The sequence below is a fragment of the Capricornis sumatraensis genome, chromosome 2 (genome assembly GCF_032405125.1).
Source record: "Capricornis sumatraensis isolate serow.1 chromosome 2, serow.2, whole genome shotgun sequence".
In the NCBI taxonomy this organism is placed as follows: domain Eukaryota; kingdom Metazoa; phylum Chordata; class Mammalia; order Artiodactyla; family Bovidae; genus Capricornis; species Capricornis sumatraensis.
In genome coordinates this window covers 29,926,799-29,943,495 of record NC_091070.1, presented here as the reverse complement: position 1 = coordinate 29,943,495, position 16,697 = coordinate 29,926,799, and the positions used below count along the sequence as shown (strand labels likewise).

The 16,697-nt window shown below is 35.6% G+C and overlaps 1 protein-coding gene across 2 annotated transcripts in view; it reads left to right on the top strand.

The window, feature by feature from the left end:
* Window positions 1-16,697, top strand: part of MNAT1 (MNAT1 component of CDK activating kinase) — a 215,615-nt gene that overhangs the window by 76,160 nt on the left and 122,758 nt on the right. The window contains exons 5-6 of one of the 2 annotated variants that reach the window (XM_068965439.1): window positions 4,490-4,630; window positions 10,922-11,047. In XM_068965439.1, the coding sequence (XP_068821540.1) occupies window positions 4,490-4,630; window positions 10,922-11,047 (267 nt within the window). The remainder of the gene's footprint in view (window positions 1-4,489; window positions 4,631-10,921; window positions 11,048-16,697) is intronic. The other variant, XM_068965440.1, reaches the window with a different exon arrangement.

Genomic DNA, 16,697 nt, shown 5'->3' with positions numbered 1-16,697 from the left:
AAACGAAGATCATGGCATCTTGTCTCATCACTTTATGGCAAATAGATGGGGAAACAGTGTCAGACTTTTTTTTCAGGGGCACCAAAATCACTGCAGATGGTGATTGTGGCCATGAAATTAAAAGACGCTTACTCCTTGGAAAGAAAGTTATGACCAACCTAGACAGCATATTGAAAAGAGGAGACATTACTTTGCCAACAAAGATCCGTGTAGTCAAGGCTATGGTTTCTTCCAGTAGTTATGTATAGATGTGAGAGTTGGAGTGTGAAGAAAGCTGAGCGCCAAAGAATTGATGCTTTTGAACTGTGGTGTTGGAGAAGACTCCTGAGAGTCCCTTGGACTGCAAAGAGATCCAACCAGTCCATTCTAAAGGAGAGCAGTCCTGGGTGTTCTTTGGAAGGAATGATGCTAAAGCTGAAACTCCAGTACTTTGGCCACCTCATGTGAAGAGTTGACTCATTGGAAAAGACTCTGATGCTGGGAGGGATTGGGGGCAGGAGGAGAAGGGGACGACAGAGGATAAGATGGCCAGATGGCATCACCGACTCGATGGACGTGAGTCTGAATGAACTCCAGGAGTTGGTGATGGACAGGGAGGCCTGGCGTGCTGCAATTCATGGGGTCGCAAAGAGTCGGACACGACTGAGCGACTGAACTGAACTGAACCGAACTGAATTTGGTTTTGCTAATATTTTGTTGAAGAGTTTTGCATCTATGTTCATCATAATTAACCTTTTTTATCTTCACTTTCCTACCTGTTTCTCCTATTATGTTCTTTATCTAAGTGTTCAAGCCATATCTGGTTAGTCTTCATATACTGTTTTTTAATAAAGCTTTATTAGAAATTAAAGCATAATTGTTTTACAGTGTGCTGGTTTCTGCTGTGTAATAATGAGTCATAATTGGATAGAGTATATATGTCAATGCTACTTTCTCAATTTGTTCTACTAAATATATGATAATTGTTTTTCTCTTTCTGACTTACTTCACTCTGTATTGTAGTCTCTAGCTTCATCCACCTCATTAGAACTGACTCAGATTTGTTGCTTTTTTGTGGCTGAGTAATGTTCTATTGTATATATGTACCACATTTTCTTTATCCTTTCTTCTGCTGATGTACATCTGGCTTGCTTCCAATTCCTATTATAAATATTGCTGCCATGAACATTGTGGGTATATGTGTCTTTTTGAATTGTGGTTTTCTCAGGTTATATGCTCAGTAGTGGATTGCTGGGTCATGTGGTAGTCTTATTCTTAGTTTGTTAAGGAATCTCCATACTGTTCTCCATAGTAACTGTATCAGTTTACATTTCCACTAACAGTGCAGTAGGGTTCTCTTTTTTCCACATGATCAGCATTTATTGTTTGTAGTTTTTTGATGATGGCCATTCTGATTGGTGTGGCTTCCCTGGTAAATCCGTTAGTAAAAAATGTGCCTGTAATGCGGGAGACTTGGATTCAGTCTCTGGATTGAGAAGATCCCCTGGAGAAGGAAATGGCTTCCCATTCCAGTATTCTTGCCTGGAGAATGCTATCGACAGAGGAGCCTGGTGGTGCTGCAGTTCATGGGGTCACAAAGAGTTGGACACGACTGAGTGACTTAACACTTTCACTTTCATAACTGATTGGTGTGAGATGATACCTCATTGTAGTTCTGATTTGTATTTCTCCAATAATGAATGATGTTGAGCATCTTTTCACGTGTTTATTGGCCATTTATATATCTTCTTTGGGGAATCATATACTGTTGGTAGTCTTTCCTGGCAACCCACTCCAGGCTTCTTGCCTGGAGAATCACAGGGACGGCAGAGCCTGGTGGGCTGCCGTCTGTGGGGTCACACAGAGTCAGACATGACTGAAGTGACTTAGCAGTAGCAGCAGTCTTTCCTTAGGTCTTTCAAACCTAGTTCCTCCTCTAATTATATTATTGTTACTTTACATAGTATTCATTATTTCTGACTTGAGTTGTTGAAATATTCCTCTGAGTCTTCCTATCTTCAATCTTGAACCCCAGTGATCTGTATTCTTCACTGCTTCTAGTCATCTTTCTAAATTCTTTACCTTACCAGTTGTCTTAGTATGGCATAAATGCACCCCTTAGTATGGTATGGTCAATTCTCCATTATCTGCCTTCTGCTGGCCTCTCCAGCTTTATCAAGAGCTTTCCCCTACGTCATATGTAATGACTTGGTCATACCAGGCATTCCAGCTTGATTCATGTCTTTTTACCTTTGTTTTCTCTGCCTAAATGGCTCTTTTACCTACTGTTTGAAACCTGCACAACCTGCATGAGCTGAGCTTACCTAGGGCTGTTAAAACAAATTACCCCAAACTGCGTGATTTATAACACTGAAATTTGTCTCCTACAGGAACAGGCTTCTGTAAGCTAGAATTCTGAAGTCAAGGTGTCGTCAGGGTCATAGTGTCTCTGAAAGCTCTAGGGAGAAATCTTTGTTTCTTTTAGCATCTTTGGCACCACTCTGATCTCTGCCTCTAACTTCCCGTGGCCTTCTTCCCTGTGTGTCTGTATCCAAGTTTCCAGCATGACCTATCTTAACTTGATTACATATGCAAAGACCCTATTTCCAAATAAGGTCACATTTATGGTTACCATGGGTTAAGAACTTCAACATGTATTTGGGGGCACACATTCAACCTGTAACACTCTGGGAAATCTTTTCTAACTCTACCTGTCCTCCAGCATAGCACGGGGAATTAACAACTCTATTAATTTTGTCTCCCACCATACTCTGTGTAAACCTATCACTTGTTCAGCTTATTGCTGATATGACACTGTTTTATTGTGAGACATCTTTTTCTGCTTATGGACCTATAGTCTAGTAATTCACTTTTCCAGCCTTCATATCTTACCCCATAACTTTGTGCATTTATTCCTAGTAGTTTTTTTTGATCAAGTTTGAATTTTCTTCTCCACTGGATGCCTTAGTTAGAATAGCAATCTCAGTAATAGAAGTTTTTAAAATTATAGGGGAGAAATGCTACTAGAACTTAGCAACTGACTTAATTTAAGGGGGATGGGGTTGAGGGAGAAAGAGTAATAAAGATGACTTTGAGGTTTCAACTTGAGTTGACTGAAAGATGGGTGTGCAATTAACAGAAATCAGGAATACAGGAGGGTGATCAGCTTTGGGAAACCAAATGCTAAACTTAATTTTGGATATACTGAGTTTGAATTATAAGGGAAATATGTTTTCATTTGGGAAACTTGTTTATTTCTGGGAGTTTATCTAATTTGTGAATTGATATAATCTTAACAGAGATTAATAATATGTAAAGAGTATTTTACATAAAAACATACTTTTCTGTGAGGTCTCTGTTAATTCATGTTAGTGATTCCAAAACATACTCTCTTCCTCTATTCTGTATTTGCCTCAAGGTGCCATAAATTCTCAATATTATGTTGAATTTAAAAAAGGTATGGCATTGGCACCCCACTCCAGTACTTTGATGGAGGAGCCTGGTAGGCTGCGGTCCATGGGGTCGCTAAGATTCAGATACGACTGAGTGACTTCACTTTCACTTTTCACTTTCATGCATTGGAGAAGGAAATGGCAACCCACTCCAGTGTTCTTGCCTGGAGAAATCCCAGGGACGGGGGAATCCTGGTGGGCTGCCGTCTGTGGGGTCGCACAGAGTCAGACACGACTGAAGTGACTTAGCAGCAGCATTGCATTTTTAAGAGCAACAGTCAGGATTTAAAATAAAGCCATTCAGGTATTACTATATTTCTCATTCATAAGACTTGAAGAATGGTATAATACTGCTTTTAAATAGGACTTAGGGTTGGAATAAATTTCAGAGTCTGGAAGTATTTGATATTTCTAAGGAACTTCATAAAAGGGAAGTAATGTAGGACTGTAGTTCAATCTCTCTATATATTAGCTTTGGATTTTGAATTTTTTAGTCCACAGAGAAGACCCTTGAAATTTATATCCTGTGTTAGAAAATAACTTCAGTTTTTCATAACTTACCTTAAATGAATGCTATTTGGAACTCAAGCATCAGAAAGACTTATTTTAACTTGGAATAAAGAAGTTAAGTAGTATGATAACTTTTTCATTATCTTATGTATTTTGAAAATTGTTTCTGTTAAATGAACCAGTCTTTTATATGGAGTGTTTCAATTAACAGTTCTATATGGAGATGATCTCTTTGTTGTTGGGTTTTTGTTTTGCTTTCTTTGTTAAATTTCTTAAATAAAGTCTTCTTAAGCAGCTTCCACATTTCTGCAGCTGGGATAAGTGTACTTTGTTTAGATTTCATTTAGTGCTAGATGTCATTCTCTTTAATGGTAACATGTCTGCATGAAAGAAAATTAGTTCTTTTAAAGTGGAGCTGCTGCTGCATTATTAAACAGTTAGTGACTAGTGCAATTTATGCTTCGAAAAAAGGTAGTATGGAGTATGGTATAGACTTAGTTTTGGTTACTATATTTATTTTATGTCATATATGAATGTTACTGTTTTAGACTCGGGAACAGGAGGAATTGGAAGAAGCTTTAGAAGTAGAACGACAGGAAAATGAACAAAGAAGACTATTTATACAAAAAGAAGAACAAATGCAGCAGATTCTCAAAAGGAAGAATAAGCAGGCTTTTTTAGATGAACTGGTATGTATTAATGTTGATTGTGATAAAAACATTTGTCTTCAGGGTTTATCTTTCCTCTTATGCTGGGTGATGGTATTCAGTTGGCATTTCTATAGTTTGTGCTCATGTATTCACCTTCTATCCCTTTATTTTATTTATTTATTTTAAATATTCATTTATGTATTGGCTGTACTGCATGTTGGTTGCCTCATGTGGGCTTTCTCTAGTTCTGACAAGTGGAGGCTGCTCTTCATTGTGGTGCATGGGCTTCTCGTCGCATAGCACTGGCTCTAGGCTCGCAGGCTTCAGTAATTGTGGCACATGGGCCTTCTTGTTCTGCATCTTGTCAGAGATTGAGCCCTTGTCCCTTGCATGGGAGGCAGATTCTTAATCACTCAACCTTCAAGGAAGCCCCTATTTATTTATTTTTTTAAATGTTTGTTAATATCCATTTTATTTTCAGATGACAGAGCAATACTATAATTAACATAAACCAGTTTACTATTAATAGAGTGTTGATGTGTTTCTAAGCTTACTGACTAAAACGTTTTCAGAGCACTTTTCTCCTGATTGATACTGATTTTCTAATAACTAGCTCATTTTCAAGTATTTGGCTTCATGCTGAAGTTTTAGTGACTGGTTACTCTGTGAGAACTGTATTTTATATTTTTGCATGGGGAAAATACATTTGAAAGAAATGGTAATGTCTTGCAAGTTATTGGTGTTTTCTAGTTGTTAGTTACCAAAGTAGTCAACATTATTAGATAATAGCAGGGATTACAACCAAGGTTTATGAAATGTTTCATGGATTTGAGAATATTATTTGATGCTTATAAACCAATGTAATACTGATGAAATCACAACATGGAAATTGTCCTTTCCAGTAAAGGCTTTTTACATTCTTCCTTTCCCCTTTCTAGCTACGTAATTAATTTCCATGTGTTGTTAACATACTTAACTCTTCAGTCTACTAGTTGCTATGCAGTTTGTTATTCTGTGACCAGGTGAATGTGTGTGTGTATATTTTTCTACTGTGCTTTTGCCCTGAAAGCATTTAAGCCATATAACCAGGAATAAAAAGAGAAAGCAAGATTATTTATGAGTTTGATGCAAAGGTATTTATGGTTTCAGACCATGAATTTTAAATCATTTTAACTAGGCTCAAACACATCTTTATTAATCAAAATATGAGCCATTACAATCAACACATTTTTGCCAACGAGAATTAAGTTTGTTTATTCCTGTAGCATAAAAATCCCTGCTTCAGGATTTGATGAACTCTTGGAAATCATTTTCTGCCTCCTGCTGGTTGTGGAAGTGTTTTTCCCTGCCAAAAATTGTCAAGATGTTTGAAGAAATTGTAGTCAGTTGGTGAGAGGTGAGGTGAATGTGGTGGACGAGGGAAAACTTTGTAGCCCAATTCGTTCAACTTTTGACACTTTGGTTGTATGATATGGTGGTGGGGTGTTGTGGTGGAGAATTGGACTCATTCTCTTGACCAATGCTGGCTGCAGGCATTGCAGTTTTTAGTGCATATCATCGATTTGCTCAACATACTTCTCTGATATAATGGTTTCACCAGGATTCAGAAAGCTGTAGTGAGTGGATCATACTGGCAGCAGACCTCCAGTGACCATGACCTTTTTTTGGTGCAAGTTTTGGCTTTGGGAAGTGCTTTGTAGCTGCTTCTTGGTCCAGCCGGTGAGCTGATCATCACTGGTTGTTGGATAAAATCCACTTTTCGTCTCACATCACAATCCAATGGAGAAATGGTTCATTGCTGTTGTGTAGAATAAGAGAAAATGACACGTCAAAATGACAATTTTTTTGATTTTTGGTCAGCTTATGAGACACTCACTTATCAAGCTTTTTCACCTTTCCAAATTGCTTCAAATGCTGAACAACCATAGCATGGTCAACATTGAGTTCTTTGGCAACGTCTCATGTAGTTATAAGAGGATCAGCTTTGATGATGCTCTTGGTTATTGTTAACTTCTGATAGGTGGCCACTGTACTCCTCATCTTCAAGTCTCTCCTCTCCTTTGCAAAACTTCTTGAACCACCACTACACTGTATATTTGTTAGCAGTTCCTGGGTCAGATGCGTTGTTAATGTTGCAAGTTGTCTCTGCTGCTTTACAACCCATTTTGAACTAAAAAAAAGTTGCTCAAATTTTCTTTTTGTCTAATGTCATTCTGTAGACTAAAATAAATATAAAACAAACAGCAAGTAATGTGATTAACAAAAAATATAAAGTGAGAAATGCACATTAAAATGATGTATAGCATAACTAAATTTATTTAAAGATGTATTCCAGTATTAGACAACAAATTCAACAGTGTAAAACTGTTTTGCACCAACCTAATAAATTAGAAGTAGGTGAGAAAGTAAGGACCTTTAGTGAAGCTTAGTAAATGCTTATCATAAACCCTATCTGCTTTGTATGAGTGGAGCATAAATTTGGTTCTAAAAATGAGGACAAGGAATTCCCTGGTGGTCTAAATGGTTAGGATTCGGCACTTAGAGTGTCATGGCCCCGGTTCAGTCCCTGATCAGGAACTGAGATCCCACAAACCACACAGTGTAGTCCAAAGCAAAAAAATGAAAATAGCAATGTATAGCATGGAAGATTTTTTTGTTGTTGTTAGTAACTTCCATTAATTTTTTTGAAACTATTAAGTGGAAGTTGTGGCTTTAACACTTGAAATGATACATATTGTGTTTTACATTTTTTGTGGACATGTCGCCTGTGAGACATTAAAAACTTTAAAGAATGAATTCATAAAGCTTCTTGTTACGGGTTTTTTTTTTTTTTTAAATGTTCTTTCTCTCATCATTTTATATAAAGAGGAACATGATTTTCTTTCCTTTGTACATTATTAATGCTTTCCTCTATACATTAATTTCAAATACTGAACTTAGATTTAAGACAAATACACATTCTAACTTTCTAAAAATGTTCCATTTATTATTAAGAATTTTTAGTTTTAATTTTGAGATTAGCTAGTTTTGCACAGCAATTATTTTTGTGTATTCTTTTTATCTTTAGTCTTTTAGCATGAAATTTTGGTGCCTCATTGAGCTGTTTTTGGCTTTTGAGCTACAACTGCCAGTGTTGTACATTGCGTATAATCTGGAGTTAATATTGGTTTTTGTTAAGAACTGCCCTCCCCTTCCTGTTTTCCTCACCTGCAAGTCATTACTGTGCATACTTTCCTCACTATTTAGATCATGTAACATAGTGGTTAAATAATCTTTAACAATTTACTGTATTCATTAGAACAATTAATTACAACAGATTGGTTTGAATACCAATTCAATTTGAATTTCTGGTTTTCATTTTCAAATTTATTTTTAAAGATTGTTACTTTAATTTTTTTAATATTTATTAAAATATTTTTGTTAAAATGTTAACATCCATTTCATCCTTGTTGACTAATTGAAAGAATTCATTAACTTTCTTTTTATTTTCCTGAATTTTATTAAGTATGTAAAAGAATGCATTGTATTTTTTCTATGTATGTTCATATGTTAAATTTTATTTAGAAAGACTGCATTATAAATATATCTAGTAGCTTAAATCTTAAAATGATTCTCTGGATCTAATTTAGACAACTAGTACAAGTACTCCTTATTAGTTTTTCTTCTCCTGTTTTTGGTCCTTATGCTAAAAGTCACTTTTTAACCTTTTAAAAAAGTATTGGCATTACATTATACTCTATGTGACAAAATTTTAATGTTATGGTCTTAATCTTTATGACTTAAAATGTTGCCTAAAAAGTTCATTTATTTAATCCTAACTGTAAATTCAGGTGGTTTTTTTTTTTTTTTTTCCTAAAAGCTATTTGAAAAAAGATTTTTAAACAGGTCCTGACTTATTAAATATTTTTATATTCCTGTTAGAAAATTCTCTTCAGATTATGTCTTAAATTTTGCTAGGGCTAATATTGTCAAATGCAGTAGCTCATTTTTATTAGAATATTGTTTGCCAGATGGCTTGCTCAAAGTCAGTTAAAATAATCTTTCAAAATGGTCATTATAAAGCTTTAAATAAGTATTACAGGTAGTCTTAATTAGAATTTCTTTAAATATTGAGCATTGTACCTTCAGGCTATTAAATAGCTTAGGGAACCTTTCAGGGTAAAAATGGAAAGCTAAGAATGAAATATTGGGTTGGCCAAAAAGTTCATTTGGGTTTTTCCATAAGATACTGCAGGAGAGCCCGAACAAACGTTTTGGCCAACCCAATAACTTGAGAGGCTGAATCTGCATTCTCTGTATTCCTAACAGCATGTATGTTTCTCATAATTTATTTTACTCTATAGATTTTGTTGATGTGCAGACTCCTACTTATTTCTTTCTTAACATTTATAAGATTTTCAGATTCCAAAGTTTTGATTGCTAAAGTAGAGTATTAGCAGATTTGAAGTAAATTATATTGCCTTTGTATCAAAATTAGTTTTAGATTTCTAGAATACTTATTTTTATTAAATTTCAGCTGTTTTACCAATACATTTTAATATTCTGGTTCTTTTATAGGAAAGTGAAACCAGAATTAAAACAGGCATAGTATTGATTAGCAACTTTTTTTGAAGTGCACATATTGTTTTGCTTTTATGTAAGAACTTTTACTTTTTAGAGTAAGTACTAGGTATGGAATTTGAATTCACTTAAGAGTATTAATTAGGAAGCAATGATTTAGCTTTTTAGCCAAGAAAATTTATTTTTATTCTGTTAGTTTTTACATGTGAAAAGATAGTAAGAGATTTTAAAAGATACTTTGGGCCACTGCCCATTTAAAATGTCCTTTAAGTTGACATTTTATTACAAAATTCCTAATGGAAATCTCAAATAGCTGCAGGAATTCACAGTAATGCCATACTTCCCAAGCCACTTCCTAATACTATGATTAATGTATTACTAATGCTTTGTTGTAGAATATATGAGAGGTATTCAAGTATATTCTTCTAGAATTTTATTCATTCTCCTTCATTATTGCTAAAACCAAGTCTCAAGAATTTTGCTGTTTAATAAAGTTCTGCATTATAAATAAAATTTTTGTTTTTCCATTTACTTTTGAAAGTTTTCACCTTTAAAACGTTTGCTTTTGCAAACCACTTCTGTTGCAAAGTTTTGAAAAACAGATTTATTCTAGGATGATGCTGTTGAAATAATTGGCTTGTTATTTGAATTTCTTCTGTGCTATAACCTTTAAACAAGTCTTTAAAATATATTCGTTAGCCATATTTGTGCCCCCAAATATTAAGTTGTTGGATTTGGAAAGAAAATAGGTTCTACTATATCTTCACTTTTATATTACAGAATGTTTAACAACAAAGTTTTTTCAGGATTAAACTCTGGGTAGTTACTATTTTAAAAATCTGTTAGACCATTTGATGACTTTATTTTCATAGGTCACTTTGGTATAGGAGATGGAAATGTATTTGTACCTTTCTTTCTGTTTACTGATATAGAGAGCAGTATGATCTCCTTCCTTCCTGGTTTCCTTCTGCATGTGTTTCTGTGTTCTTATTTAACTGACATCTCAGAAGGGAAAATGCCTTGGATACATTTAGTTTAGATCTTAGCTGTGTAGCACTTTAAACATGTAAGAAGACTTCATTTTAAATAGGATAAATAACAGTTTATGTATAAGAGTTAGTTATTTGATGATGTTAATATGTGTGTATGCAGATTTGTATAGATAGTGGCCCTGTTTTAGTGTCAATATAAGATATTAAAAATGTTTACTATTATTTTGCTAGTTAAAAAATTTAGACTTAATTTATAAAAGTGAGTAATAAAGGAGAAAATAAATGTACTTTTGGTTGTACTTAACAATCATTCCATTGTACAGAAAACAGAACAAGGATCATTTCCAAACGGCCTCAGGTGAAATCTAATGGGAAACAATTTCAAGCCAGTCTGAATTCACTGGTTAAAAGAATGTGTCTTAGATAAACATCTGATCTAGGTTATAGTACTTTGTACTACTCTCTTTGTGATTAGCTTCTAATTTTTTTTATTTTAATAAATATATGGTTGGTTTCACTAGATGAAATAAGACCCTATTATATTGTCTTTAATGTGGATTTTATAAAAATCCATTTTTGTAGGTTATTTTGATTTATGAGTCTAAAACAGCCTTTTCTTATTATGGAATGTTAAAGTTTTTTGTAAAGTGTTCTCCATAAAGTGAATATTTAGGTTGACATCAAGTGCTTATGGAAAGGCATAATTTAGAATAAAAGACTGGTTGCTCTTTAGTTTTTTCTTTTTAACTTTCACACTGCTCTTTAACTTCTCTTACAGGAGAGTTCTGATCTCCCCGTTGCTCTACTTCTGGCTCAGCATAAAGATAGATCTACCCAATTAGAAATGCAAATTGAAAAACCTAAACCTATAAAACCAGGGACGTTTTCCACAGGCATCAAAATGGTAAGCAGTATTTTATTGTTTATTAGGAACATATATGTCAAGTATTATACTTTATAACTTTATATTGATTTTTACAGATAAACTGGAAGATTCAACTATTTAAGATGTATCTGATCTAGGCTACATGACTAGAAATAAAAATACATGCAGTATAAGAAGAAAGTGAAAAATAGTAATTTACGGAGTATGCAACACAGTTTTGTTCTATATGATATTGAATTTGCATGTGTTTTATTATTCTGTGTAAGTTTTTAAGCTTGTGGTATAGAAAAACATTTCTTAAAATGCAGACTTCTGGTTTCTGGTATGGCATGTGAGAAGCTTGGAAATTGCCATTCCAACCTGACAACAAATAAAACTTAAAACCCACTGAAAAATCAACAATTTTTTTTTAGTACAGAGAGGTCACAAAGCAAGCCACTGCCCTTAAAATTGAAGAGACTAATAGAGACTGCAGTGAATCACAGCTCACCAGAACAGCAGCCTTGCTGGGAACCAGTGCTGGTGTAGGGAAACCTGAGTTGGTTCACAAATTACTGAAGGCTCAGTATGGGCAACTGTAAGAGTTAAAAACTCCAGGGGAAATGAATCATCAGAGGCCCCACACTTTTTGTGAGTCTTACCTGTTGTGTCTCAACCAGATTCTCTCAGTGTATATCAGAAAAATCCCCTCATGCTTTTGACAGATGAAGGAAAAGAGGGGAACCATTTTAAGATGTGCCAGAACATTCTGTTCTTCCTAACAAGATTTGCCCTCTAGGATAAACTATTTTACCAGAGTCTAACTGAGTTTTATGAGAGCCTAGCAGGATGGTATCACCGACTCGATGGACATGAGTTTGAGTGAACTCAAGGAGATGGTAATGGACAAGGAGGTCTGGCGTGCTGCAATTCATGGGGTCGCAGAGTCGGACATGACTGAGCGACTGAACTGAACTGAACTGAACTGATGTGGGTGAAGGGAAATACCCAACTATAACTGCTCCAGTCTTAAATGTTGAAGAAGGGAAATATACAACTTCAGTTCACTCTAACTATCCTGCCCCACCTGATGGCAGGGAGATTAAGAAGTGTGTGTGAAGTTCACAGTCCAGAATCATAGGCTTTCTAAAAGACTGAGACCTTATTATAGGACTAGGATCTATCATCCTTGATACTGTCAGTTCAGTTCAGTCGCTCAGTTCAGTTCAGTTCAGTCACTCAGCCGTGTCCGACTCTTTGCGACCCCATGAATTGCAGCATTCCTGGCCTCCCTGTCTATCACCAACTCCCGAAGTTCACTCAGACTCACATCCATTGAGTCAGTGATGCCATCCAGCCATCTCATCCTCTGTTGTCCCCTTCTCCTCCTGTCCCCCAATCCCTCCCAGCATCAGAGTCTTTTCCAATGAGTCAATTCTTTGCATGAGGTGGCCAAAGTACTGGAGTTTCAGCTTTAGCATCATTCCTTCCAAAGAACACCCAGGGTTGATCTCCTTTAGAATGGACTGGTTGGATCTCCTTGCAGTCCAAGGGACTCTCAAGAGTCTTCTCCAACACCACAGTTCAAAAGCGTCAATTCTTCAGCGCTCAGCTTTCTTCACAGTCCAACTCTCACATCCATACATGACCACTGCAAAAACCATAGCCTTGACTAGATGGACCTTTGCTGGCAAAGTAATGTCTCTGCTTTTTAATATGCTGTCTAGGTTGGTCATAATTTTCCTTCCAAGGAGTAAGTGTCTTTTAATTTCATGGCTGCAGTCATCATCTGCAGTGATTTTGGAGCCCCTCAAAATAAAATCTGACCATTTCCACTGTTTCCCCATCTATTTGCCATGAAGTGATGGGTCCAGATGCCATGATCTTTGTTTTCTGAATGTTGAGCTTTAAGCCAACTTTTTCACTCTCCTCTTTCACTTTCATCAAGAGGCTTTTTAGTTCCTCTTCACTTTCTGCCATAGAGGTGGTGTTATCTGCATATTCATGACATTGTACAGGAGACAGGGATCAAGACCATCCCCATGGAAAAGAAATGCAAGAAAGCAAAATGGCTGTCTGGGGAGGCCTTAAAAATAGCTGTGAAAAGAAGAGAAACGGAAAACAAAGGAGAAAAGGAAAGATGCAGGCATCTGAATGCAGAGTCGCTCAGTTGTGTCCAACGCTTTGCGACCCCATGGACTGCAGCATGCCAGGCCTCCCTGTCTATTCACCAACTCCTGGAGCCTGCTCAAACTCATGTTCATTGAGTCAGTAATGCCATCCAACCATCTCACCCTCTGTCGTCCCTTCTGCTCCTGCCTTCAGTCTTTCCCATCATCAGGGTCTTTTCCAATGAGTGTGTTTTTCGCATCAGGTGGCCAGAGTTTCAGCTTCAGCATCAGTCCTTCCAATGAATATTCAGGACTGATTTCCTTTAGAATGAACTAGTTGGATCTCCTTGCAGTCCAAGGGACTCTCAAGTCTTCTCCAACACCACATTTCAAAAGCATCAGTTCTTCAGCGCTCAACTTTCTTTGTGGTCCAACTTTTACATCCATACATGACTACTGGAAAAACTATAGCCTTGACTAGATGGACCTTTGTTGGTAAAGTAATGTCTTTGCTTTTTAATATGCTGACTAGGTTTGTCATAGTTTTTCTTCCATGGAGCAAACTGGGACCGGATGCCATTATCTTAGTTTTCTGAATGTTGAGCTTTAAGCCAACTTTTTCACTGATACTTTACATATCTAAAGACCTGTTTACAACAGTTTGTTTTACCCAGTGTGTCATGTCTGGCTGTCAAGGAAAAAAAAAAATTGCAGAAGACACAGTTGGAAGAGACAGAGCAAGCATGAGAATTAGATATGACAGGGGAGTTGGAATTATCAGACTGGGAATTTGAAACAACTGTGATTAATATGCTAAGAGTGCTAATGGATAAAGTAGATAACATGCAAGAACAGGTGGGCAATATAAGCAGAGAGATGGAAATTCTAAGAAAGAACTGAAAGTAAATGCTAGAGAAAAAAGAAACTCTAACACAAGTAAAGAGTGCTTTTGATGGCTTCTCAGTAGATTGGACATGCATGAGGAAAGAGTCTTTGAGCAAGAGGATATATCAGTAGAATTCTTGAAAATTGGAAACCAAAGAGAAAAAGCCCAGGGGGAATAAAAGCCCAGAACAGAATATTGCAAGGACTGTGGGTTGACGACAAAAGGTACAACACAAGCATTCTGGCAATACCAGAGAAGAGAGAGAGGAACCGAAGACATATTTGAAACTATAACAACTGAGAATTTTCCTAAATCAACATCAGATACCAAACCAAAGACTCAGAGAGCTCAGAGAACATCAAGTAGGATAAATGGCAAAAAAAAAAAAAAATCCTTATACCTAGGGATATGATTTTTAAATTATAGAAAATTGAAGATAAAGGGAAAAAAAACTCCTGAGGAAGCTCCTCCTATAGAGGAGCAAAGATATATCTGGCTTTTCCTCAGAAATCATGCAAACAAGAGAGTGGAATGAAATATTTAAGGTATTGAGAGAAAAAAGCCACCAGCCTAGAATAATGTACTGTGTAAAATTATACTTTAAAAGTAAAGGAGAAATAAAGATCATCAGAGAAAAATAGAGAATTTTTTGCCAGTGGATCATTTTTGCAAGAAATGTTAAAAAAGGTTCTTTAGAGGCCAGGAAGATGCTATAGATGAGAAATCCAGAAGAAAAAGCATTGCAGAAGAAAAGAATGAAGATAAAATAAAACTTTTATTTTTCTTGTGGTTAATTGCTCTAACAGATAACAGTTTAAAATAATAGTAACACTGTTTGACTATGTTTGCTTATGTTTGTATATGTGTATATATGCGTGTATACTTATTCACACACATCTTTATATATAAGTGAAATGAATGACAGTGATGATACAAGGGATGGGAGGAAGCAATTAGAATTATTTTGTTAGTATAAGGTACTCACACTAACCATGTTTCTGCTACTCAGCTATTGTTTTTGAGTTTTAAAATTGCCTACTTTGTTTGTCATATGTTTGCCAGCTAATTAGATTTATAAACACCTTGAGGACAGAAGTTGTATATTTTAACTTTGTTTTGTATACTTGTGGTTATGTGGGCACCTGAAAAATAGAAAATATTCATGATCTATTTTAAGCTTACAAATGTAGGAAGTTTGAGCATATCTTTACATAACGTAGGGGGGCTTCCCTGGTGGCTCAGAGGATAAAGCATCTGCCTGCAATGTAGGAGATCCGAGTTCGATCCCTGGGTTGGGAAGATCCCCTGGAGAAGGAAATGGCAACCCACTTTAGTACTCTTGCCTGGAAAATTCCATTGACTGAGGAGGTTGGTAGGCTACAGTCCATGGGGTCTCAAAGAGTCAGACACGACTGAGCGACTTCACTATGATTATTTGGATGATTAAAATATGTATATAAAATACTAAACCAAGTGCAACAGTCATTTTACAAGTAATGCTTTTTGTTGTTATTATAATTTAAATGTCTAAGTGAATTATAATCTCTTTACATTATATAATTAAGTAATATATATTTTTAGGATTCTTGAATTTCGGGGAATTTTATGATAAATTTGGCATATTGATATCCTGGAAATCTGTGGCATTGCTTTGACCATAGTATTTTGTTCTACAGTTTTTTGCAATTTATTTTTTAAATTTACATACAACAAAGGTCATTCTTTGTGATGTATAGGATCTTGCCAGATGCAGAACAGTATAGCGATCGTAAAATCATAATGTAGAGCAGTTCCATCACTCCTCAAAATTCTTTCATGCGAGTTGTTTCCTTAGTTATGATTATCAACCAGACTGCTGTAAGTATTTGCTTACAGTTGTGTAGGTAAGTTTTAATTTGTTGTGGGTAAAAACTACTAAGAAGGAGATTGATGATTTATATATGAGAAAGATATATTTAGCTTTGTAAAAAATTTCCAAACTGTTTTTTAAAGTGCCTGTGTCAGTTTGCATTCCTGTCAACATTGAGTATCCAGTTGCTGTGCATCCTCAGCATTAAGAATTTTAGTATTTTAGGCATTCTAAATAGGTGTATAGTGGTATCTCATGGTTTTTAATTTGCATTTCCCTGATGACTAATGTTGTTGAGCACCTTTTTGTGTGCTTACATTTCATTTGACCTTAGTATTTAGCTTAATATATTAGATATCTTTCCAGATAGTGTTGTGACCTTGTTATTTATTTTCTTTCTTCTTCCCTTCCTCTCTTTTTTACAACCTTTTGTTTGGTGAAATGTAATGCAAATATACAGAAGTGCACAGAACCAAACCATATAGCTTAGTGAATTATTACAAAGTGAATATCTGTGTAACCATCACATGGCTAAAAGAAAAAAGTATTCTAAATGCTCTTGGAGTCCTCCTCATGACTTCTTACATCTAGCCTGCACCCCACACCTTTCCCCCAAAATAGGCACTCTTGTCTTCTATGGCAGTCCCTATCTAGCTCTTTTAAATAACTTTAACATCTAAGCATGTATGCCTTAACCTGATTAATGTTTTGCTTGTCCATCTTATATTTGTGGGATTCATCCATGTTTTTGTATATAGATGTAGTTGTTTTTTTTTTTTCCACTTTTCATTGCTGGGTAATGTTTCATAGGAGGACTATACTGTATCCATTCTACTGTTGAAG